We start from the raw sequence: 27879 nt of genomic DNA on the forward strand, positions 1-27879 counted from the left end.
ACAACGAGGCAGATACCACGGAGGGAAGTAAAGGAACAATGGTGCGAGGTAACGTCTGGGACAAGGAGATTGTAAGGAGAGATTCGGAGATGTAGGAGAAAACGTTTCCCTCGACGTTCACACAGGAATCTCCGTGGAGCACAATGGACTATTTACTATACAGGAGCTGAATCTCTGTACCTTGGTGTTTATTTTCTTTTGTTTAATTACTGGACCATTGGGTCCAGATCGCCGACCCTTAAAAACATTTTACTGGCAAATTATTTATGGAATTCTACAATGTATCGAAAAATAAATGTACTAGAATACTAAGCGGATGAAGGATTTAAGGAGAACATGTCACAGGTTCTACATTAACTTTATATTTTTTATCTGCTTATTACACAGTGGGTTATGCACGGTGTAATAAGGTAAATAAAAGGGGAGCAGGTATTTTTTCCATGCCCCCATTTTTTAATGAAGTTTTATTTTGTAGGCAGACTAGGGGGGCAGGGAAACAAGACACCCTGAACTGATTTTGGGGTCACAACGGGCACCCAAGGATCTTGTGTTTGGTTGCAGTTGCCCCTATTGCTGCCTCACTGCAATTTAGTAACAATTTTGTCCAATAGAGATTACTCCTTTTCCTAGAATTCCAATGTCAGGTCACATGGGTACTAGCATTTCTGCTCTATAAGTATTAATACCCTATGCAGACTGCACATATTATGCAAATCACTGAAGTGTATAGGGTGGTTATGGGATTTGGGTACAAGTATAATAATAAGAACTTAATAAACATCTACAATAGAATGTCTGTAATATAATGTAATAAACACAAAGTACAATATGTCAGAATAATCAGAGAAGAAATAGCATCAATCACTCGATGACGGAGGTAATAAAACACGTTTAATTTTTGATTGACATATCTATGAACTTATCTGCCAACAGTCCTGAATTTTTTGGTCCTGATTTTCGGCAGTGAAAAAAAGGGAGGTCTGTCAAGGGAAAGGGGTGTGGTCTCACCGTAAATTGGAGTTGCATATGTCAATCAGGAGCGTGGCCGGGGGTGATTGGAGGTATGACCTTATGGTTCCCAATTTTGCAATCATGAATGTTGGGAGATATAGTTAAATGAGCCATGAGAAATTGGCATATTAAGTATTTGAGTTTCTGATTTTTTCGAGATGGTGTAAAGCTTTTCAGCTTATTCATTTATCACTACCTCAATATAACATCGCTCATTACTTATCCATGGTGCCCAGTGGTTAGCATTGCTGACTCACAGTGCTGATTTCATGAGTTTGATTCTTACACAGTGGTCCTGATTCATTAAGGAAAGTAAACAAAAAAAAAAGTAGTACATTTGATCCTGAACAAAACCATGTTACAATACAAGGGATGCAAATTAGTTTATTCATTTATTTTGCACATAACTTAAATACTGGCTGCCTCTTCATGTAACACACAAATACTTGATAGCTTATTTGTACACTGAATGTAAAGTTGATCTAGGACATGCTCTACCCCAACTATAAATCTGTCCCCACATTTTAAATTTACCTCCCCTCCAATGCAACATGGTTTTGCCCAGGTGCAAAGTTACTCATTTTTTTGTATTTTTTTGTATTACGGTGTCCTCTTATTGTCAGGAATTATATTAAAAGCAAAAGAGAGCCGAGCCAGCAGTATATTTGTAGAATAATATAAGTTTATCTAAATGAGGGAACCAAATGTGATAGTAAGATGTGGTTAGTGGTGACTTTGTCCCACTTTATACTGCGCAATAATCACAAAAATAGGGGTACATTTACTAATACCTCTAAGAAGGTGGAGGTGTTGCCCATAGCAACCAATCAGAATCTAGCTAGATGCCAGCTAGAATGTGATTGGTTGTTATGGGCTAAAGTTCAGTAAATCTACCCTACAGGATACACAGAGGGACCAGGAACTAGTAAGCGCCATTAATCATATATATAAGTGTAGGACGAACATTCTAATATGGAAGAAAATATAATATATTTTAATTACAGGTAACAATTCAGCTGTTTAGCCTCGGAGAGCACAATATCATTCGTTACTTTGTGATTTCACAATTTAGACAGAAAATAATGTATCATTTTTGTTTACATTGTTATTATATTGGGGGATATTTGGTTGCTGGCTCAGAGACCTCCTGGACTCTTTGCTGGCTCTCTATAGGGAACGACGCACAGATATTACAACAATGGAGAGGAAGTCTGCTGGATGTCTCGGGGCCGGGGCTGTCTGAATTCCTGGGGGAGGGTTTCTCTTAGTGCAGTTTCATGTTGTAGGAGTTGTTGTCGATTTAATTTGTATTATAGAATTATAAAGCGAATAGTGTAAAGGTGGATGAGGGTTTGGACCCACTAGGGCGGTGAAGGGGTTTCCCTAATGTCAGCAGCAGCTTCTTCATTATCTGTTTACCTGAGACTTTCTGATCACGTAAACTAATGTAACAATACAGAGAGCAGAAGAGAGAATGGGGAGCAGGTGATGTCAGGGTGTTAGGGCCACAAATGGGGGCGATGGTGCTGTAAAGGCATTGGAGACAAGTAAAGGGGCACAGCTGTAGGGAAAGGGGGGTGGGCATGTATGCCCCTCCTCTTGTTCACCCCTGGAGGATGCAGAAGATAGGGGGCAGAGACACAGAGGGGTAGCGAGGTGGTGAGCAGGGTAAAGGCACCAATACTTTTTAGAAATTAACACTGGCCTAACCCGTGAAGAAAGGTTAAAAAACAAAAAAAAATGGGACTGGATTGCGCTGTTTCTGTTTCAATAAATTGCATTATTCCGCTATTTTATTAATTTCTGGTAACTTTCCAACATTCACATTCTGTTCCGTTTATCTCGCTTTATTGGGTATTGCGGTTATCTGATGTCATTCATGGACATGATTGTTATAGTTGAGCTTACATGGCCGTGTGTCAAGGGCGAGTGAGCAGATTGTGCGCTCCAGGCACTGGTTCTGGGGGTCTTGTTGTGGTGTCCAAATGGTAATCAGTACGCACTCAGTGGGTGAATTGTAGTGGAGTTATGGCTGAGAGGGGAGAAATAGGGAGTGAGTGGGGAGAAGTAGGGAGTAAGTGGGGAGCAGTAGAAAGTGAGAGGGGTGGAGTAGGGAGTGAGTAAAGAGTGAGTGGGAAGAAGTAGGGAGTGAGAGAGGTGGAGTAGGGAGTGAGTAGGGAGTGAGTGCGGAGAAGTAGGGAGTGAGTGGTGAGAAGTAGAAAGTGAGAGGGGTGGAGTAGGGAGTGAGTGGGGAGAAGTAGAGAGTGAGTGATAAGAAGTAGGGAGTGAGTAGAGAGAATTAGTGGGGAGCAGTAGAATGTGAGAGGGGTGGAGTAGGGAGGGAGTAGGGAAGAGAAGGGAGTGAGTGGGGAGAAGTAGGGAGTGAGTGGGGAGAAGTAGGGAGTGAGTGGTGAGATGGGTGGAGTAGGGAGTGAGTGGGGAGAAGTAGGGAGTGAGTGTCGAGAAGTAGGGAGTGAGTGGTGGTGAGAAGTAGGGAGTGAGTGGGGAGAAGTAGGGAGTGAGAGAGGTGGTGTAGGGAGTGAGTAGGGAGTGAGTGGTGAGAAGTAGAGAGTGAGTGGTGGTGAGAAGTAGGGAGTGAGTGGGGAGAAGTAGGGAGTGAGAGAGGTGGTGTAGGGAGTGAGTAGGGAGTGAGTGGGGAGAAGTAGGGAGTGAGTGGGGAGAAGTAGAAAGTGAGAGGGGTGGAGTAGGGAGTGAGTAGGGAGTGAGTGGTGAGAAGTAGGGAGTGAGTGGGGAGAAGTATGGAGTGAGTGGGGAGAAGTAGAAAGTGAGAGGAGTGGAGTAGGGAGTGAGTGGGGAGTAGTAGGGAGTGAGTAGAGAGAATTAGGAAGTGAGTGGGGAGTAGGGAGCGAGTGGGGGGAAGTAGAAAGTGAGAGGGGTGGAGTAGGGAGTGAGTAGGGAGTGAGTGGGGAGAAGTAGGGAGTGAGTGGGGAGAAGTAGAAAGTGAGAGGGGTGGAGTAGGGAGTGAGTGGGGAGAAGTAGGGAGTGAGTAGAGAGAATTAGGAAGTGAGTGGGGAGAAGTAGGGAGCGAGTGGGGAGAAGTAGGGAGTGAGTGGGGAGAAGTAGAAAGTGAGAGGGGTGGAGTAGGGAGTGAGTGGGGAGAAGTAGGGAGTGAGTAGAGAGAATTAGGAAGTGAGTGGGGAGAAGTAGGGAGCGAGTGGGGAGAAGTAAGGAGTGAGTAGAGAGAATTAGGAAGTGAGTGAGGAGAAGTAGGGAGTGAGAGGGGTGGAGTAGGGAGTTGGAGAGCAGAAAGGACAGGGAAGAATATACTGGTACTGTAGTTCCATGACCAACATTATAAGTTGAGAGGAGCCACTCACTGGGGTTTTAAACCAGAATCTAAAGGTCATTACAAACTTAGGAGAACTTAAATTTGCACCAAGAAACCCATATTTCCATGAATTTGGGATATATCTAAATGTGTTTGCGTGTCTGTGTCTCCGTACACCTAGTATGAGCCATTCAGCAGCACTGGAGACAGAGTAGATTTTCATCTCTTGGGAATGAGTGGGAGCATTATTACGTTCTTATGTATAAAGCGAGGAACAGACGATTTATGTAATAAGATGGTCCTGGGATCCGTGCAGATGGTAATATGAGGATGTAATTCACAAATATTAGTATATGTGTCCGGGGTGTCAGATCCCTTGGAGGAGTCAGGGAAAGCAGTTGGACACTGTGAGTGACACTGGGGAATCAGCCTCTCCCCATTGTCTAAAGGAGCAACGTGTCTATCGGGATTGTCATTAAGGGAGAGAGAATAAAAGATATTTCAGTTGTCGTATGACCTCCTCCTAGTGTGGAACCTAGAATTAGATGGTTCAGGGCCCCCTGGGCGGTTCGTAGGGAAGAATCAGGATAGATTGGCTGCGGGACACATCTCAAAATCTATTTCCAGACATCCAGTGACTTGTGCTTCTTGTAGACTCCAATTACCTATTCGATTTAGATGGCAGGTTGTATATTAAGTCTTCATGTTTTGGTCATCCCAGCTCACCGTTACGCTTTGGGATGTAAGATTAAAGAAAAGGATTCTCTCTGGCCTGGAGTCCCAGATGAAGTCTATAAATGATGTTTTAGGGAATTAGAATAAGAACAGGGCACGTAAATTGGCAGAGTTTACATAAGATAGAAAAGTTGTTATTTTTCCTGTAATTCATCTCCTCCTGGCACCGGACCAGCTCAGCCCACCCTCCTTCCTGCGTTCTTCCTTCTCTGTATAGTCCACAACAAAAACAAAACAATGCGTAGATTTGTCAGGGACAGGAGGAAACTTTTCTCCTAAATTTCATGTTTCTGTTTCTCATATTCCAATGCACAGTAAAATCACTGTTTTACACAATTTCATAACTAACATAAAAACGGTGGGACAAGTTCAGGTCTGGACATCTGGCCAATGAAGAGCCGGTGTGACAGTGTTAGCCTCAGATGAAACGATGAGCAAAGTGTCTGCAGAGCGGAACTTCAAAAAGCGTAACGGTGGCGTGCGCCAATGTACGCCTATAGAGTAATAGACTTATTTGCTGTATTTTCAGTGGTTTGTTAATAATGTTTCTCTCTCTCTGTCTTCTGTGTGTTATCTTCTGAAAACGTTCCAAAATTTAGATGGTTTTGATACCGTTTTGTTGACAGCTTAAAACAGCCAATTAGAACAAAATGTTTTTACTGATTCTATCAAAACTGTTTTTTGTATTCTTTGATTTGAATGAAGGTTTAAAGGCTGCTCCCTCTCAAACTGATTGGGTCTCTCAATCTATTTGAATATGTTTCACCCCTATTACGCCGTATGGAGGTAACTGTCACTTCCTTTGGTGTTATTCACATTTCTATCTTCTTACATCAAGGAATCAAAATTATTATTATTTTATTCTAATCACAAAATACTCTAATGTCAAATAAAAAGTAAAAAAAACTCTAAAGGTTTTTGTTAATTAATAACAAGCAAAAACAGACAATAATCTATTACAAAGGTAAACATTCCTTTAGCTGAGATACATATAAAGCAGTGATGGACATTTAAGTGGCCCCAGGGCCACATGTGGCCCTCTGAGCCTTTACCTACGGCCCCCAGCTCCATCCCGTTTTATTGTCACATTTGTTTTTTATAGCCTGTAACACTTGTTTAAAATGTCTGCTGATGTTATTACAGATAGGTGTCTCCTTGTTGATTATATGTTAAATGTTGAAAATTAGAGGGCCACACAACGTGGCCCCCAAAGTGTATGAGGTTCCCCATCACTGATATAACCATACCCTGGTGCAATCAGTCATCTCCGGAGATCACATCCGGTGCGAGAGGAGCAGCGAGCAGCTTATGGGGAGAACCCACCAGATGTCCTGAACTCTGGACCTCAAGTAAGAAACATTTGGGGACTGGGTTTCATGTGAAATATTCCACCCAGAACTGAATTCTCAGTCTTGGATTGAACGATCCCGTCAATCTGTTGCATACATCAGAGAGAGGGGTCTGTGCCTTGTCCTGCGCCTCAGGGGTTAAGTCCTTTGGCTTCTCCTTGTACGATCTCCTTTGTCTTGAGATGTTTTCCTGCTATTGTTGAAGACAGTAATGAAGTTCGTATCCACATCCTGCCAGGGTCTGAGCAGCTGGGCATTCACCGTCTACAGGGAGCCTGAGTCACAGACCCCGGAGCTGAGGATGCCCAAACGCTGTCATCAGGTTTCATCGCTGGCCAACGGCGCACCCGCAGCTTCCTGTCACTGAGTGGTAACACAGGGGATCTCAGAGAGGCTGTAGGTCATCCCTGGTCAGTACATTGGCCTAATATCCATTGGTTAGAAGTGAGTTACCCTATGCAGTGAATAAACAGATGGGGTAGAATGTATTGCAGCGAGTGATGCAATATACTAAGGTGGAGACTCTGAGCTTCCTCTATGCAGGTCTTAGATTCCTTTAGCTGTTTTCCATCGGGACAAGTTATTGACTGCAATAAATTCTGATCCATCTATAAGGGCAGATTTGGTTCTGTAATGTCTTAATGCAAATGCTTCAGAACTAGAGAGATCCCGGCTTGGATTTCACCTTTCACATCGCTCACTCAGAGCTGGAATTTTCTGTCTGCGGAACATTCAGGGTTTGGCTCCGCACTCGCTAAACAACATTCACATAAAAAATATGTAATAAACAAATAAAGATATTGAATCACACACCACTGAGGGTGCTTAAGAAAACATAAAATACAACATAAGATGATAAAAAAGGGAGCAATCTGCTGCCCAGGAATTTTGCCACCCTACGCCTTACAGAAGCCCAGGTTACCCTCTAAATCCTGTAAATCCTGCCCCTCAGGAGCCAGAACATGTCTGGCATTGGTGACACGTGGGCGCAGCAGAACGCCACATTTTTCCAGCCAGAAAAACATAATTGAAGTTGTGAAATGAACCCACTGTGGCACATTACATTCACTGGGAAACACTGTTTCCCTGTCACACAGGAGCATAGAATGCACCATTCGATTAACTGTTCTAAAGGGTTCCCATATGACAGGTAAACCCTGTTTCCTCTTAAATATAATATGTCACAAAGCGGGCGATTCCGCATTGCTCTGGCTGGAAAAATGTGACGTCAAAATTTGTTATTGTGATGCCAGCCTGGGATGAAAAAAACGTATTTATGTTAAAATTAAGGTTGTACTTTCTCACCTGTCTCTACGCATCTTGGACAAGGTATAGAACACATCACATTTTTTGCCACCACCCCCCCATGTCCTATCCCATATTGCCCAAGTGACTGTGCATTGTTCCTACATCTCTCTATAGAAACCAATTAATTCTATGGGAGCAACTGTTTCCCCCCATTCATCTATCAGTAAAACAGAATGAAGGTGAGATAGAATAAAAACACATTTGTGTGCAGAAACCCCAAGATTATACATATATATATATATATATATATATATATATATATATATCATTCTGCATAGAGTAATACTAGACACAGACAAGGGTACAAGTGTGTTCATCTTTCATTGTGTTTTCGGTCTACAATCCCCACTTGCATGCTTATTCCTGCATTATCTGGCTTTGTGTAACATCGCCGGTTATACAGTGGCTGTAAGCTTGTAAATCTATTTTCTCAGAAGGTTAACACTGTATTTATGTAGTGAATAGTAAGAATGTTGGTATGTGGTACGGGTCAGGAGTAGAGGAGAGGTCTCCTCATAGCAGAAGTGATGATAACAAGGCAAAAGGAAATTGGGAGTTAGTCCTATTTCTATGGTGAAGGAGACAGATTAATAGACTCTGCTCCAATAGGGGAAGCTGTTTGATATAACATAATAAATAATCGAGCAGAAAATGAAAGGTTATTGCATATTTGCCAACATTAAAAGATTCACTCAATCTGTGTCAAGCCAGCGATGTTTAACTGCCAAGTTCTCAAGTGTCCCAAACAGGTCACGTTTTCAGAATTATGCTTTGTGGGAACAAGTGAGATAGTTACTCACTGAGCCAAATAGATCGGTTCACCTGTATAGGTTTAAAGACAGCAAGTTCAAGAAAACTGTCATGATAACATGTATGTATGATCTGTGTTATATATACACATATGTTTGACATCAGTATCACAGGAGCCTCGTATCACTATTCTGTTCGTTATTTCCATTTAGACACTCTGATTGGCTGTGTGTTGGATAAGCCCCACCCACCAGGAACTTATTTACTCTGCCATGTAGTTAACGGTCTAATGCTCTGATTGGCTACTGCTTGCTCTAGCTCCACCCAATTCATCTCCTGTTTGTCCATTTTTGAAGAGTGAAGGCAACAGGTGATCTGACTCTAGTCAAACCCACCTATAAATTGGGGCATTTTCGTGACAGTGGATACATCTTCAAAAAATAGGGCTGTCCCTGGAAATTAGAGCAGGTTGGAAACTGAGCTATTCCTGGAAATATGATAATTTCACCCCAATGATCCCAGCCCAGGTTCTGTATTGCATTCCCACTATAAATGTATAAATCAATCCCAGGCCTGGATGTTCCCACAAAGAGACAAGCACACAAGGTAAAATATACGCATTACACATGTTTTAAAAAGTACATAGTGACAGCATCAATGCATTATCAGCCTGACTCATTAAAGGAACATAAATGAAGATATGTGCCGCATTTTATGTAAAATCGCTCTGCGCATGTCCAGAACCAAACTGTACTCCACAGAACCGTCCAATTATTCTTCTAGCGCAACGGACCTTACTAAAGCCTACTATTTCAGGGATGAAACGGACTGGGCGTATGCACGTAGTCAGTGTACAGTAAGGGCGTGCCAAGCTCCAGCGCATACGTATACAACTAGAACATGTGTCTATGTACAGTAAACATTATTAACATAATAATAAGGGGAGAAAATGGGGTCCATGGAATGAAAAAAAAAAATTTTTATTTTTTAATGGTTTGTCATTAATAAATATATTATTAACAGTTGACATTAATTAAATAGTTTTTTTGTTTTTCTGTGCGTTCATTTGGGACTTTATATTCCACATATGTATTTTACGTATCCTGCAGTGTCTGTTACAGCAGAGAGCACCTAGACCCGTATTCAACAACAGACGTATCCTTACATCCGCTCCTTGTTGAATGTGGACGTGCGTATACCCGATTTATGTGCGGTTTAGAAAACACGCACAATACATTTGTATAGCGCGCCTTAGTGAATCAGGCCCGATATGTCTGCAGGCTGCCAAGTTCTACAACACTGCCACCTAGTGGTCACTTTTCACACTGGCGTTATGTGAGTCAGCCTTGCCAAATAGATATTTTTAATAGTCCCTGTTGTATGTTGACAGTAAACCCTACGACTCATCTAACGAGTAAAACCAGAGATGGCAAATTAGATTTTTATAGAAATCAACTGTTAGCAAATGACAATTTTGATTTAATGTTGTATTATTGTCAGACACTCCCTCCAGCAGGTAAATAACTCACTTTCCTGTACAGCTCAGGCATGACGTAACCATGTGAATTGTATGTGCAATCCTCTGTGTATTATAATAAAACAGGAGACAAACAATCACTTCCTGCAAAACACCTCCTGGACCTGACATCTGTTCCTCTCTCCTGATTATTCATGTCCCCTTCATCACAACACACAATAAATGTAACAGCTTAATGACTACATTACAAACTGTAAATAATAAACCAAGATCCTGGAACTTGTAGTTCTACAACAGCTAAAGTTTGTCTAAAACAACCCTATACTAACCACTGTTCAATTTGGACAGCGCAGTGGCACAGTAGTTAGCATTGCTGCCTCACAATGCTGGGCTCATGGGTTTGAGGGCCCTATATGGTTCTACCCATATTTCCGTGGGTTTCCTCCCACACTCCAAAGACATACTGGTACATTAATGGGATTCTGATTAAGCTAACCCTAGTGTGCGTTGTGTCTGTGTGGTAGGGAACATAGATTGTAAGCTCCAGTGGACCAGGGACTGAGATGAAAGGTTCAATATTCTCTATAAATGGTTAAGCAATATCTAGGCACTTAATAAATAACTGTTAATAAAATAAATTAGGTTTAGTAAAACCTCACTATAAGAAAAAAAGAATAATGTTGTACTTTTCTAGGTAACACTTTACAAAAATTAATTTGAGTCACTGTATATACATATAAATGTGACCAATAAGGGTGATTTATAAATATACAAACTGAATGACCTGCAACATTGAAGTAGCTTTACGTTTCTAATGTTATGCGTCTATTTAGCCGCAATGGCGCTCAGTTTTACAGGTAACGTGCCAAGATGGCGGAGACCAAGTGCTTGGACATTAGAGCACTTTTTAGTTTTTAGCTGGTTGCTTTTCTTTGCTTCCTTGTAATTCCTTTTTCCCTTCCTCTCTCTTGTAGCTGTTTTTCATTCTTTCATTACGTTTTTATATCCCATGAAACTGTAAATAAAGAACCTATGAAAAGAAGATGCAGCAACTGCGGGGTACATAATATTTTTCCTTCTAAGGGGGGAACTTAGCAGATAGGGCAGCTACTTGCTGAATATTGACATGATTTTGCGCCCAAATGCAGAAACAAGATTTGTATTGCGGGGTTCTTCAGGAGATGGAGAATGCAAGTTTACTTTGATGTTCCTGGATCAGCGGAAGGGTCACAGACCTGTTGCAGACTGAAGGCACTGCTGCTGCAATTTGACAGATTGGTTGTGAATAGAGATGCTGAAATTATTCGAACCGGTTCGAAATTTGATAGATTGGGGCTGGTTCTAAGGCCTCAGGCTTGTTTTGTGACATGATCCTGATATTCTGGGCTTGTTTCAATGCAGTTTGAAGTTCAAGTTTTCAGCTAAAACAACAGACGTTAAAATATTATTAATAATCTCTAGTTTAGAATAACTGACCGACCTCAGCAATATATGTACTTGTGACAAGAACCTGGGGTCTGCTCCTGGCTGCAGATTTGCTAAGGAGCAAATCAGCTCTTCCCAGACTACCTGTCAAACGGCAGCAACAGGGGAGAGAAAGGGATGGGGTACTAGAGAGAGAGAAATAAAAGGGGGGGGGTGTGCAAACAGATTCAACACCAATATAATTGATGTGGCTGTTTATCAGCCAGTGGTTCTTTGTGGCTTTGAAAGTTATAGCTCTTTTGCTTTGGCTCTCTATAGCTCTTTTGTTTTGTATATTGTTTTTGAACTGGAATTATATTGATTGTAGCTCAGTGACTATAGCTCGGTGATTATAGCTCAGTGATTATAGCTCAGTGATTATAACTCTGTGGCTATGGCTTTGTGGTTGTAGCTATGTGATTATAGCTCAGTGATTGGCTTAAAGGTTATAGCTCAGTGTATTGTTGTATATGGGGATTGTGCGTGTAGTATGTAGTTGTGCGGTGTACGGCGGTTGGCTCTTATTTTGCTCTTATAAGAGCAGTTACTGTTTTTTGCAGGTAGTTTTGCTTGTTGGTTGGGTAGAGTCAAGGTAGGGTTATGCCTCTTTCGCTGGTGGTCAGTAGTGTAAGTGTTGTAGCTGTGGGCTAAGCGGTTTCCTCTAATGGCACTTGTAATGCACGTGTGCGTTCCAAATCCCGAACCTCCATTGCCTCAATAGGCCTAAGTGAGTGGAGGAAGCTGGCTGGAGTGGTCAGGAAGACTTGGGTGGATGAGCTTGAGATGAAGCTGTGTTATTTCTGATACTCAAAACATTTCATCCAGTAAATTGCTGTCCTCAGCATGTAGATTTTAATTAGACATACTTTTTGAGTAGATTTACCCTTTAAATAATCTTTAAGTCACCTGAAACCTGATAGGTCTGACAGCTGAGTAGCTCTGTAAATTTTACAGAGTAGAATTTTATTCTGTAGCCCTACAACATGTGCGCTGCATTCTGGCTTCTTGCGCTGTTGGCCGGACACACAGCAGGGATCTTATTAAGCTCACTGATGTCCGCGGACACCGCGCTATTGTCCTCTAAGCGCACCGTTCATGCTCAGAAGAGAGGAGATGGAGCCACAGGAGGGTGCACCAGCAATGGTGGGCCCCACTAACCTTGGGGCACAGTGCGGCTTCACCCCATAGAGTGGCCCTGGTGGCAGCTCCCTCAGTTGCTGGACCCCACAGTAGTTACTCCATTGAATCCGGGGACACTTTGGCATCTAAAGACAGGTACATGCTATAGAAAATTTGTCCTTGTACAATATCTATTAAGATTTTACCAATGACTGAAAGTCCCGATCAGCAGCCGATTCCTGTGTACACACTATACACGTGTTACATGATTTACCGTCAGATCTGTGCTCTTCATCTGTCATAACCATCGGCTGAAAAGATGGTGACTCTGCAGACTCCATAGAGATATTCGGACACTGACGGTCCTGAGTGCAGACACACTGCAGAATTTGCCTGACATTGTTCCATTGATTATAGAGATTTTTAGTTCGGTTATATATTCACATGAAACGATACAATGAGCTTTGTAACGATAAAACATGATGGTGGGAGTGTACAAACTAATGCAATATTGGACGGTTGTTTCTCGTGTGATTGGCACAATTATCAGGTGCAAAACCTGTAGTGTGTACCTAACTTAACAGTTTAAATAGTCTTCTGCAATTAATACTCACACAGAACAGCAGATAGTGAGAATCAAGTACAGTAAATGGAATAAGAGAAGTTGTACTGTGCAGTTGGTTCACCTGGCACTCTCTCTGGAAAGTAGGGACAGTTGGCAGCTTCTTTGGCTGTAACAATCCTTCTATTATTTAAAGACATTGCTTCACCTTGAGTCAGCTACAAAGCATTGCCCAAAAGGTGCACCTCTATTATATATATTATATTTATCGCTGGTGTTTGAACTCTGGGCATAACCGTGGTATTTGCTTAGTGTGTGGCAATTCTTACCCTGTGCCAGATGCAGCTGGCACCCCCTAGTGGTCATCATAGTAGAACTGCAGCCAGAGGGAAGGAAGAAGCTGGGTGGCAGAAGGGAACTTGGGGTCATTTGGGCTGTGAAAGTTTTTGTTTTCACTCTCTGGAGCCACAATCACACAGGCAGTCTCCCTCCTCTACCCCCTCCTCCCTCCAGTTCTCCTCTCATTGCCCACACTCAGGAAGTTACATTTTAACCAGATCTGCCACCTTTGCACCTTTCCTCCTGCCAGGCTCCGCCCCTCTCCTCCAGGAAGACAGAGCAGGTAGGAGACAGTGTGAATGGAAAGGGTGCAAGAGACATGTTACATTATATAAAGGTAAGTGTGCAGGGAGGGGTGTCTGTAGTGTGTATGTGTTCTTCCTGAGTTGTGTCTCTGTGTAAGCAACCAGGATATTGCATTGTCTAGGGTGATATGTATAGAATATAACATTCTGTCATGTATGTGAGTCATATAGATGCATCAGTACATTTACAAAAACTGGATTTTCTGTGTTACTGTCTGTTATATTCTGTGCACCAATGACAGGAGGACTTTGTGTTAGTTTGTGAGTGTATAAGTATCATTCTGTCCCCCTGTGTAAAAATATTATTCTTTAAGACATGTAGATGAATCATTCTCCCAGCCAGTCTCAATAAATATTGCAAAATCTGCCTATAATAAATACCATTCCATCTGCCCTGTATGTGAGCATCATTTTAATTGCCTTTGTAGACGAATATAATTCTATCTGCCTTTGAAGTTGAATATCCTTCTATCTGCCAGCCTGGCATGATTAATATAATGTCTGTTTGCATATATAAATATCATTATATAAGCCTGTAGACAAATATAAGTTTATTGTACAGTGTTGTTGAATAACACTCCAGCTTCTGTAGATAAATATTACTCTATCTTCATGTGTAGATGAATATCATTCTATCTTCCTATGTAGATGAATATCATTCTATCTTCCATTGTAGATTAATATTCTGCCTAGATCTATATCATTCTATCTTCCTGCATAGATGAATATCATTCTGTATTCCTGCGTAGATGAATATCATTCTATCTTACTGCATAGATGAATATCATTCTATCTTCCTGCATAGATGAATATCATTCTGTATTCCTGCGTAGATGAATATCATTCTGTATTCCTGTGTAGATGAATATCATTCTATCTTCCTGTGTAGATGAATATCATTCTATCTTCCTGTGTAGATGAATATCATTCTATCTTCCTGTGTAGATGAATATTCTGTCTCCCTGCCTAGATCTATATCATTCTATCTTCCTGCATAGATCTATATCATTCTATCTTCCTGCCTAGATCTATATCATTCTATCTTCCTGCGTAGGTGAATATCATTCTATCTTCCTTTGTAGATTAATATTCTGTCTCCCTGCCTAGATCTATATCATTCTATCTTCCTGCGTAGGTGTATATCATTCTATCTTCCTGCGTAGATGAATATCATTCTGTATTCCTGCGTAGATGAATATCATTGTATCTTCCTGCGTAGATGAATATCATTCTATCTTCCTGCGTAGATGAATATCATTCTATCTTCCTGCGTAGATGAATATCATTCTATCTTCCTGCGTAGATGAATATCATTCTATCTTCCTGCGTAGATGAATATCATTCTATCTTCCTGCGTAGATGAATATCATTCTATCTTCCTGCGTAGATGAATATCATTCTATCTTCCTGCGTAGATGAATATCATTCTATCTTCCTGCGTAGATGAATATCATTCTATCTTCCTGCGTAGATGAATATCATTCTATCTTCCTGCGTAGATGAATATCATTGTATCTTCCTGCGTAGATGAATATCATTGTATCTTCCTGCGTAGATGAATATCATTGTATCTTCCTGCGTAGATGAATATCATTCTATCTTCCTGCATAGGTGTATATCATTCTATCTGCCTGCGTAGATGAATATCATTCTGTATTCCTGCGTAAATGAATATCATTCTATCTTCCTGCGTATGTGTATATCATTCTATCTTCCTGCGTAGATGGATATCATTCTGTATTCCTGCGTAGATGAATATCATTCTATCTTCCTGCGTAGATGAATATCATTCTATCTTCCTACGTAGATGAATATCATTCTATCTTCCTGCGTAGATGAATATCATTCTATCTTCCTGCGTAGATGAATATCATTCTATCTTCCTGCGTAGATGAATATCATTCTATCTTCCTGCGTAGATGAATATCATTCTATCTTCCTGCGTAGATGAATATCATTCTATCTTCCTGCGTAGATGAATATCATTGTATCTTCCTGCGTAGATGAATATCATTGTATCTTCCTGCGTAGATGAATATCATTGTATCTTCCTGCGTAGATGAATATCATTGTATCTTCCTGCGTAGATGAATATCATTGTATCTTCCTGCGTAGATGAATATCATTGTATCTTCCTGCGTAGATGAATATCATTGTATCTTCCTGCGTAGATGAATATCATTGTATCTTCCTGCGTAGATGAATATCATTGTATCTTCCTGCGTAGATGAATATCATTGTATCTTCCTGCGTAGATGAATATCATTGTATCTTCCTGCGTAGATGAATATCATTGTATCTTCCTGCGTAGGTGTATATCATTCTATCTGCCTGCGTAGATGAATATCATTCTGTATTCCTGCGTAGGTGTATATCATTCTATCTTCCTGCGTAGGTGTATATCATTCTATCTTCCTGCGTAGATGAATATCATTCTGTATTCCTGCGTAGATGAATATCATTCTATCTTCCTGCGTAGATCTATATCATTCTATCTTCCTGCGTAGATGAATATCATTCTATCTTCCTGCGTAGATGAATATCATTCTATCTTCCTGCGTAGATGAATATCATTCTATCTTCCTGCGTAGATGAATATCATTCTATCTTCCTGCGTAGGTGTATATCATTCTATCTTCCTGCGTAGATGAATATCATTCTGTATTCCTGCGTAGATGAATATCATTCTATCTTCCTGTGTAGATGAATATCATTCTATCTTCCTGCGTAGATCTATATCATTCTATCTTCCTGCGTTGATCTATATCATTCTATCTTCCTGCGTAGATGAATATCATTGTATCTTCCTGCGTAGATGAATATCATTGTATCTTCCTGCGTAGATGAATATCATTCTATCTTCCTGCGTAGATCTATATCATTCTATCTTCCTCTGCAGCTGAATATCATTCTATCTTCCTGCGTAGATGAATATCATTCTATCTTCCTGCGTAGATGAATATCATTCTATCTTCCTGCGTAGATGAATATCATTCTATCTTCCTGCGTAGATGAATATCATTCTATCTTCCTGCGTAGATGAATATCATTCTATCTTCCTGCGTAGATGAATATCATTCTATCTTCCTGCGTAGATGAATATCATTCTATCTTCCTGCGTAGATGAATATCATTGTATCTTCCTGCGTAGATGAATATCATTCTATCTTCCTGCGTAGATGAATATCATTGTATCTTCCTGCGTAGATGAATATCATTCTATCTTCCTGCATAGGTGTATATCATTCTATCTGCCTGCGTAGATGAATATCATTCTGTATTCCTGCGTAAATGAATATCATTCTATCTTCCTGCGTAGGTGTATATCATTCTATCTTCCTGCGTAGATGGATATCATTCTGTATTCCTGCGTAGATGAATATCATTCTATCTTCCTGCGTAGATGAATATCATTCTATCTTCCTGCGTAGATGAATATCATTCTATCCTTCTGCGTAGATGAATATCATTCTATCTTCCTGCATAGATGAATATCATTCTGTATTCCTGCGTAGATGAATATCATTCTGTATTCCTGTGTAGATGAATATCATTCTATCTTCCTGTGTAGATGAATATCATTCTATCTTCCTGTGTAGATGAATATCATTCTATCTTCCTGTGTAGATGAATATTCTGTCTCCCTGCCTAGATCTATATCATTCTATCTTCCTGCATAGATCTATATCATTCTATCTTCCTGCCTAGATCTATATCATTCTATCTTCCTGCGTAGGTGAATATCATTCTATCTTCCTTTGTAGATTAATATTCTGTCTCCCTGCCTAGATCTATATCATTCTATCTTCCTGCGTAGGTGTATATCATTCTATCTTCCTGCGTAGGTGTATATCATTCTATCTTCCTGCGTAGATGAATATCATTCTGTATTCCTGCGTAGATGAATATCATTCTATCTTCCTGCGTAGATGAATATCATTCTATCTTCCTGCGTAGATGAATATCATTCTATCTTCCTGCGTAGATGAATATCATTCTATCTTCCTGCGTAGATGAATATCATTCTATCTTCCTGCGTAGATGAATATCATTCTATCTTCCTGCGTAGATGAATATCATTCTATCTTCCTGCGTAGATGAATATCATTCTATCTTCCTGCGTAGATGAATATCATTCTATCTTCCTGCGTAGATGAATATCATTCTATCTTCCTGCGTAGATGAATATCATTGTATCTTCCTGCGTAGATGAATATCATTGTATCTTCCTGCGTAGATGAATATCATTGTATCTTCCTGCGTAGATGAATATCATTCTATCTTCCTGCATAGGTGTATATCATTCTATCTGCCTGCGTAGATGAATATCATTCTGTATTCCTGCGTAAATGAATATCATTCTATCTTCCTGCGTAGGTGTATATCATTCTATCTTCCTGCGTAGATGGATATCATTCTGTATTCCTGCGTAGATGAATATCATTCTATCTTCCTGCGTAGATGAATATCATTCTATCTTCCTGCGTAGATGAATATCATTCTATCTTCCTGCGTAGATGAATATCATTCTATCTTCCTGCGTAGATGAATATCATTCTATCTTCCTGCGTAGATGAATATCATTCTATCTTCCTGCGTAGATGAATATCATTGTATCTTCCTGCGTAGATGAATATCATTGTATCTTCCTGCGTAGATGAATATCATTGTATCTTCCTGCGTAGATGAATATCATTGTATCTTCCTGCGTAGATGAATATCATTGTATCTTCCTGCGTAGATGAATATCATTGTATCTTCCTGCGTAGGTGTATATCATTCTATCTGCCTGCGTAGATGAATATCATTCTGTATTCCTGCGTAAATGAATATCATTCTATCTTCCTGCGTAGGTGTATATCATTCTATCTTCCTGCGTAGATGAATATCATTCTGTATTCCTGCGTAGATGAATATCATTCTATCTTCCTGCGTAGATGAATATCATTCTATCTTCCTGCGTAGATGAATATCATTCTATCTTCCTGCGTAGATCTATATCATTCTATCTTCCTGCGTAGATGAATATCATTGTATCTTCCTGCGTAGATGAATATCATTGTATCTTCCTGCGTAGGTGTATATCATTCTATCTTCCTGCGTAGATGAATATCATTCTGTATTCCTGCGTAGATGAATATCATTCTATCTTCCTGTGTAGATGAATATCATTCTATCTTCCTGCGTAGATCTATATCATTCTATCTTCCTGCGTTGATCTATATCATTCTATCTTCCTGCGTAGATGAATATCATTGTATCTTCCTGCGTAGATGAATATCATTGTATCTTCCTGCGTAGATGAATATCATTCTATCTTCCTGCGTAGATCTATATCATTCTATCTTCCTCTGCAGCTGAATATCATTCTATCTTCCTGCGTAGATGAATATCATTGTATCTTCCTGCGTAGATGAATATCATTCTATCTTCCTGCGTAGATGAATATCATTCTATCTTCCTGCGTAGATGAATATCATTCTATCTTCCTGCGTAGATGAATATCATTCTATCTTCCTGCGTAGATGAATATCATTCTATCTTCCTGTGTAGATGAATATCATTCTATCTTCCTGCGTAGATGAATATCATTGTATCTTCCTGCGTAGATGAATATCATTCTATCTTCCTGCGTAGATGAATATCATTGTATCTTCCTGCGTAGATGAATATCATTCTATCTTCCTGCATAGGTGTATATCATTCTATCTGCCTGCGTAGATGAATATCATTCTGTATTCCTGCGTAAATGAATATCATTCTATCTTCCTGCGTAGGTGTATATCATTCTATCTTCCTGCGTAGATGGATATCATTCTGTATTCCTGCGTAGATGAATATCATTCTATCTTCCTGCGTAGATGAATATCATTCTATCTTCCTGCGTAGATGAATATCATTCTATCTTCCTGCGTAGATGAATATCATTCTATCTTCCTGCGTAGATGAATATCATTCTATCTTCCTGCGTAGATGAATATCATTCTATCTTCCTGCGTAGATGAATATCATTCTATCTTCCTGCGTAGATGAATATCATTCTATCTTCCTGCGTAGATGAATATCATTGTATCTTCCTGCGTAGATGAATATCATTGTATCTTCCTGCGTAGATGAATATCATTGTATCTTCCTGCGTAGATGAATATCATTGTATCTTCCTGCGTAGATGAATATCATTGTATCTTCCTGCGTAGATGAATATCATTCTATCTTCCTGCGTAGGTGTATATCATTCTATCTGCCTGCGTAGATGAATATCATTCTGTATTCCTGCGTAAATGAATATCATTCTATCTTCCTGCGTAGGTGTATATCATTCTATCTTCCTGCGTAGATGAATATCATTCTGTATTCCTGCGTAGATGAATATCATTCTATCTTCCTGCGTAGATGAATATCATTCTATCTTCCTGCGTAGATCTATATCATTCTATCTTCCTGCGTTGATCTATATCATTCTATCTTCCTCTGCAGCTGAATATCATTCTATCTTCCTGCGTAGATGAATATCATTGTATCTTCCTGCGTAGATGAATATCATTCTATCTTCCTGCGTAGATGAATATCATTCTATCTTCCTGCGTAGATGAATATCATTCTATCTTCCTGCGTTGATCTATATCATTGTATCTTCCTGCGTAGATGAATATCATTGTATCTTCCTGCGTAGATGAATATCATTCTATCTTCCTGCGTAGATGAATATCATTCTATCTTCCTGCGTAGATGAATATCATTGTACAGCCACTTCCTGTTTAGATGGTTATTATTCTCTCTGTTGCAGTTATAAGACAACTAGACGCTGTTCACCTGGTCGCAGCAGAAGGACGCTGCTGTAAAAGTGGTTCTTCAAGTCCAAAAGGTAATTATTGCCCTGTTATCACCAGATTAAACTAATTTTGGGATTTTCTGTGCATCTATATTATTTTGAGACAATTTAAAATGACATTTACTTATGTTTTATTTTTACACCTGAGGACACGAATGAATGTCCCTTAATGTGTGCATCATTCTCCTGATGTGTGGGGTGTTATCCTGTACCATGGATACCCGCAGCATTTGAATTTTAAGAGTCACACAAAAATGTGATTAACGAATGTATAAAACTTACTTTTGCACTTTCCTGTATAATGTACACTTGAGAGACACAGAAGGTGTCCACCTTCATATGTTTTAGTTGCAATTGCTCAACGTTGTATATTATATTGTCTTATTTACATATACATGTGATTAGGTTTTTGTCAATCACACCATTTGTAAATTGGCTGTGTGCTTTAGTATTGTAGTTTTTGGTTTATATTTCGGAGGTTGGGAACCTCCACTAATGGCAGCACGCCAGTTGATTATTAGCTACGGAGTTGGTGCGCAGTGGTCATACCTTTGTTTATTATAAAGATTTCAGGCTCCTGTTGCACTTGACATGTACTTCAATATCCCCTGTAAGGTGTTAATGGGGCAGCTGTTAGAAATGATCATTGATAACGTGTTAAAAAAATTCATACATTATATTTTGATTTTTTCCCAGCTGCCGGTTACATCACCATGAGGCTTCTCTTGGTCATCACATTTCTCTTCTCACCCGTTGCTGCCTCTCCCTGTACATTCAGCTCTCAGGTAGGACCCCTTAGTGACGCTCTTTACCGCAGAGCTCAGGAGATAACAGAGTTTGGAATTGAAGAACACAATAGGAGACAATAATAAAAACCTGTGTGTAGAAAATTAAACTCTGCAGCCAATCAAATGATTGCTTTTCATTTCTGAACCATGCTGGAAAAATGACAGCTTTAATCTAGTTGGTTGCTGCGGGTTACAGTAGCTTTTTCCTGCGCACCAGTTTTCATAAATGTTTACCTAATTTTAGATGGAATTAGAGGACATGACGCTGTGATAAAGGATAGTGAGAGTTATTAGGTAACAGTTCACATATAGGGAACCTGTATTATTTAAGGAGAGGTCGGGCCACCCTTGTGCCCATAAGAGCCATTTAATGTTTCCTGTGTGAATCCACCTGTAATCGGTATATTTTGGTCTACTTGGGCTGGGTGCATCTGTATTATTGGAAAATACAACAACAGGTTCAAGTGGCAGAAACCAGCACTTTACCTGCAGAGCACAGATGCAAAGTCTTTTCAGAACTGAACGGTGTAACACATTATTCTGAGAAACCTGCGGCTCAAACAATCTCCTGGTGAATATTTAAACAAGCTGTAGCCGGGTGCATTGAAGCGTAACTTACCGGCCTCCTTGCTGCAAGTCAAAGGGGCTTCACAGGTCATGTACATTAATTCTATAGCAGAGGGCATGGGATAGAAGTTACAGTGTAATAGAGCACTCTTCGCTGTGGTGGAGGCAGCTGTTTTCTAGGTGACTTAAATATTTATGAGACTTCTCTGCAGGTCTGTGATGTCACAAGTTCCTAGTGAATTGATTTGTTGACTGTCGATCCAGCCTATCAAATGGCAGCCTCCATGGTGTGTAGATGGTGGTTTAACTTTAAAGCAGCATAAGACAATTCCTTGCCATTACCATTGAGGGTTGAACTAGTAGACCTATACAGTATATGGACACAATACTAACTCTCTGTGTTGACATTTGCCCAGGGCAGGGCGGAGTGCAGCCATAAAGGACTGATTCACATCCCACATCGACTCCCTCGGAATCTCCAATACCTGGACCTATCTGCTAACTCCATCCAGCTCTTGCAACCTCTCCCTGGAAGGTTTTCAAGTTTACTCCACCTCAACCTGTCCGGTAACCCTTTGTACCACCTTCCAGCCGGAGCCTTCAAGAACTCATTCCGTCTCCAAACCTTAGATCTGAGCAGCTGTGGAATCCACCAGTTACATCCCAATGTCTTTGAAGGGTTGACCCGTCTCCAGACGTTGCTCTTAAGCAATAATAGCCTAAACACCATCGATGTTCAGAATCTTAAGGCATTGACCAAACTGGATGTAAGAGACACCCCATTAACGTCATCACATCTGCATAGACAGCCCAGGAGAGATGCCCTCATCCACCAATTAGACAGCCGGGGATTCTGTGATTGCTTTTCGAAGACACCGCTCCACAAATCCAATGAACAAGGTATTAGCAAGGAATGTAAAAGAGGTAGATGGCGATTCTTAGATATAGCGTTTGGAAGTAAATTGAATGTTTATTGACAGGATAATGGGATACGCGCCCCAGTTGTGGTAACACTTGTGTAATACTCCTGCTGATATGTTATTACAGACAGGTGTCTCTTTCTTTGATTAAATGAATTGTTTTACCTTATTACTGAGATTACGGGTAATGTTTGGCCATTTTGTTGGTTAGAGGTTGGCAGCATTTGGCCCCCGGAAGTTTATCAGGTTTCCCGTTACTGTTTTAATCACTAGCCACTTGTAAGGGCTGGAATCCATTGTACAGCAAACCTTTAAAAGGCACTTACCACGCCCATATACCACATTAACATACATTTAATCTTTGAGATTATTAAAATGATATAATATTGTATAGACTATGTCTTACAAGTAAAGAAAGTTTTAAGTCACTTTTATTTATTTTTTTCAACTAAGTTATTTTTCTGCAAGTGTCGAATTCTCTTCCTCTACTTCCAGTGTCTGGTGAGTTCTGCTCTTGCGTGACGCTGATCGAAGAGATGGATCATCGTGTACAAAGAGCTGGGCGGAGTGAGGTCATCAATCGTTTTGTCCGTGAGGTAGCTGAAAGCACCAATGGCAGCGCATCGTCCAACCTCAGTAAGTCACGTATGACCAGATAGACCGTGTAGACAGGTGGGTGATGTGCGGAGGCAGCTCAGAGTCACTAATTTACAGAATCCACAAGTAGCAATAAGGAAGGGAATGTGCAGACTTACGGCAGAAGGTTATATTATCACCATACAGGTATTATACCTGAGGATGGGTCCACGGACTCGAATTATATTAGTGTGAATAGAGGTAATATAAAGCATGGCTGAAAGTCCGTCATGTGCCTTTTATATGTATAGCTAAACACTTCTTTATGGTAGAAATACAGAGTATGTCCAGCAGGGGGCAGTCTATAGCTCCTCATATATCCTATCATTACTATATACTGTATTCTACGGGCCTGAATCATCAAGGAACGTAAATGACGATACGTGTGTTCTGTCGTATCACCTGCACCAGCTACAGGTCAGGTGTAAGTGCTGATTACTAGTGATGACGGCTGTGTACACAGCTAGAACATGTGTTTGTAATCAGGAGCAGCTGTAACAATGTATTTTATGTACAGTAGTCATTAATAACATCCTGATAAATCTCTGTCCTCACTGTGACATCCTCCTTCTCGCCACTCTGCCATCACATGACATGTTGTGAGCTGTGAGTTTGTGTGTGTTGGACTAGCAGCCATACTGGTCTCCCCTTCAGAGAACTTCTTGAGGAAGAGATAATTATTTGTAGGAGTGCAGAAATAAAAATCATATGCATGCTTAAAAGGTACTTAACTTGCTATGTAAAGAAACAGAAACCAGTCTATGAGGGATTGCTAATTTAAGTTCCATATGCTTTTAAAGCCATTACATATAGCATTTGTGAATATTACTTGTAGCTCTGTCATACAATCCAGGGGATGTACGCATTTAATCTCTCCGGCTCGCTGCTTTATGGGTGTGTCACTGTATTGAGCTCCGAAATTGTGAAATAATTATTTGCAGAGTACTTTCACAAATAGATGTATTCAGCAAGATAAGTTTGCTAAGTATTTTGGCAGCAGCAGTTTAAATGTTTGAATCACCTTTATTGCTCTCTGTGTATGCTACAAACACTTGTAAATCATTTGAATCACAATATGCTTTAACTTTCCTAGTTTGCAAACAGTATTTAATAATGCAGCCATGCAAATAGATCCAGCTAACACCCACTGTCTAATATTACACTTTTCTTCCTCTTTCTTGCTGTACGGCAATGCTAAACAGCCTGAGGCTGGCAGGATATGCTGGGACTTGTAGTTCTACAGGTTGCCTAAACTATTGCAAAGCACAGAATTCTCAGCTCAGTCTGTATTATCATTAATGAGAATGTCTCCCCTTGAGATTTGATGTCGTATTACATTGATTAACAGTCATAGGGAGGGATTAACACTAAAGCAATTAACAGCACCTGTTGTGATAAACACACATCTCCTAACATTGGAGGTCACAAATGGAGCAAAAAATTTGACCATGCCCCCGACTTGGCCGACCATTTCCCTAGTCCATCTAACCACGCCCAACATGATCAGCCGCAATCACAATTTGCTCAGACCGTTCTCGTAATTCTAAGATCAGACCTTTCAGGCACCACAAATCGTTGTGGGCGTGGCGACTGACGCCAGCTAGTGGCCGGTGACTAGTGAGTGGGTTGAGTGTCTAGCTATATGCAGGGTCACATGGAATTGTAAATACTTCTGTTCTTTGATTGCTGGAACTACAAGAGTTGCTATCTGTACCATCCTGACAGCCCTGAATAATACTACAGCAAAGTGGTTCAGCAAACCTGTGTCAGCAGCATTTTGTTTTTGGCGTGCTTTTCACAATACATCTATATATCTAGAACTGAGACTCAGAGCTAGACATTTGGTATCATTTGACACCCCGCCAATGGTTTGCCCAGGTAATCACCTCTTTATCTTAAAGAAATGGCTAACTATAAGGTGCAAATATTCTGGCAAATTTTCCAAAATCTGTCAGGTGTGGGTACAATGCCCCGATGCTGCAGACGGGGCTGTATAACCTGCTGTGTAGTTCACCTAGTCGGGGGTATGTTCACCCTCCACAGATGGTTTTTTTGGAGCAAGGAGTAATGAGAGGTTCAGGTTTTAGAAATCCCCCCTAAATAATAAATACTTACTTGGTTATTACATATTGTATATATGTATATTATACATACATCATGCCTGGGTCTGACACAAGTACAGATACAGAATACTTCTCTCTTTTATAAACTGTAACGTACACCGTAGGAGAGAAGTCAACCTTTAACTCTTTGTTTTTGCTAATTAGCTTCTCCCTCGCCAACCGAAGCGGTATCTCATGGTCGCAGTTGGCCCTATCTGGTGGGGTTCGTGGTGATCGCGGCCTCTGTGTCTCTCCTCATCGCTTTTGCTGCCAAGTGCAACGTCTTCCACCGGTATTTCCGTAGCTACCGACATCGTCCCTTGCCAGAAAACGAGTGGGGGCACGAGTCCCAAAACGACCTGCCTGGGATGCCCCTCCCGCCGCAAGACGACGAGGATGGGTTTATAGAGGACAATTATATCCAACCCGAGGACCATCACGATGAAGAGGACGAGGAGGACATTCGTATACCGTCCGTTGAACTGTAAGACATGAATAAAACAAGGAACTTTGATCTACAACAGGGTTTTAATGTTATGTGATCAAGAGAACATGTTATAAGGAACCAAAGGGCTTGTTCTTCTGACCATCTGCTGAGAAGGCCGTCGAAGGCCCTTTGTCCCAAACACAAGCTAATGACACAGGACAATACACTGACCCAACACGGCCACCTCTGAAAATGATTACTCTGGTTTTTAACCCCAGTGTTTGAGGAAGTGCAGACTTTATTCAAAATGTTTCATTTAAGAGTTTTAGCCATCGAAATGCATTGCTGTTGGTAATAGCCATGAGAATGATTACTTGACTATTGTAAATATCCACGTGCCCTTATAGCTGAGGGATGCTTGGTAGTATTGTGTATTTATTACCGCATTGGTCAGACTGACAGATCGAACCATCTGTCTACAATAACACTCCAAACACCCTGTTCACCCACAGACTCCCTTCTAAAGTTGGATAATGTAACACCAACGACGTCTACTGCTGTTGAGATCAAACCACCCATAAATAGACACTTAGGGGTAAATTTATCAAGCTGCGGGCTTGAAAAAGTGGAGATGTTGCCTATAGCAACCTATCAGAATGTAGTTATCATTTATTTAGTACATTCTACAAAATGACAGCTAGAATCTGATTGGTTGCTATAGGCAACATCTCTACTTTTATTCAGCTTGATAAATTTACCCCTTAGGATCTGATTCAGAGTAGCACATAAGAGTAACTTGCACTTGAATAAGTTGCACCCAAGTGCATGCGTATGTGCGCCGTATCCATAGTTGAATGTGTGTCCACGTCAGAATGATTATTAGATGTGTCCGCGTGACATCAGACACGTCCAATTTGCGACCATGTACAGAAAGCTTCTACTTGATATGCTACCAACGCAGTTGCTATGAAGCATTATTTAGACTTGAATAACCTAATACAGCAGGAACAACTTCCCGACAGTGTACAGAAATATATATATTTTTTTCTTCTTTCTTTGTTATAACACGCTCAGCAAATTCTAGTCTATGGCTGAGTGACAACTAAATTCTCAATAATTGTCTTCGAATCGTTAGCACACCTCTAATTACAAGTGGTTCATTAGTTCTGGTGTTCATCATCATCACCGTCTTCATCCTCTACTTACATGACCATCCGCAAATAATGACGCTTTTCAGCCGTATCTGCGACTACGCCCCAGTCTGAACCCGTACGCAGTTGCTCGAACACGCCCTTACTGTACATTGACTACGTTAGAACTTTCCTTGCCCGTAACCCTCTTCAGACATAGGAGTTGTGCCAAAAAGTGTCAGGTCTGAATAGCCGCTACAGAAACAGACGAATGTCTGAATAGCTGCTACATCCACTTAACCTCTCATCTCTTCTGCTCATCCTCCACACTCATCCTCCCCTGACCCCTCTTCTCTCTCCCCTTTGCTTCACTGGCTCCCTTTTGTGCCTGACTTTGTTTACCCTCCCTTAGGATGTAAGCTCGGATGAGCAGGGCCCATCTTCCCTCCTGTCTCCATACCTGTTCTTCTGTTCCGTGTCTACTGTATCTGCCTGCCTGGAGTTTCTGAAGTATTGGTACTTTGTGTTTAATGTTCTGTACTGTTCTACCCTGTATAGTGTACTGTATAGTCTACTGTTTGTGCGGTGCTGCGGAAACCTTGTGGCGCCCTAAAAATAAACGATAATAATAATAATGTCTCACTCTGAATCAGGCTCTTACTCTCTGAATTCATCTTTATCCTCAGCAATACGCCACAGGGGTGTAACTAGAAGTTTCTGGGCCCCTGTCCTACATAACACACTTAATTTACATAACATCACTCCCACT

The 27879-nt window shown here is 40.6% G+C and overlaps 1 protein-coding gene across 1 annotated transcript; it reads left to right on the forward strand.

The window, feature by feature from the left end:
• Positions 1-13667: 13667 nt before the first annotated feature.
• C8H1orf210 (chromosome 8 C1orf210 homolog) lies at positions 13668-27752 on the forward strand. The gene is made up of 6 exons (XM_075181714.1): positions 13668-13740; positions 20496-20573; positions 21237-21325; positions 22312-22795; positions 23311-23451; positions 25719-27752. Exons 3-6 carry the CDS (start codon positions 21254-21256, stop codon positions 26039-26041), a joined length of 1020 nt encoding a protein of 339 aa, XP_075037815.1. The 5' UTR covers positions 13668-13740; positions 20496-20573; positions 21237-21253; the 3' UTR covers positions 26042-27752.
• The last annotated feature ends 127 nt before the right edge of the window (positions 27753-27879 follow it).

The sequence above is a fragment of the Mixophyes fleayi genome, chromosome 8, assembly GCF_038048845.1.
Source record: "Mixophyes fleayi isolate aMixFle1 chromosome 8, aMixFle1.hap1, whole genome shotgun sequence".
Lineage (NCBI taxonomy): Eukaryota > Metazoa > Chordata > Amphibia > Anura > Limnodynastidae > Mixophyes > Mixophyes fleayi.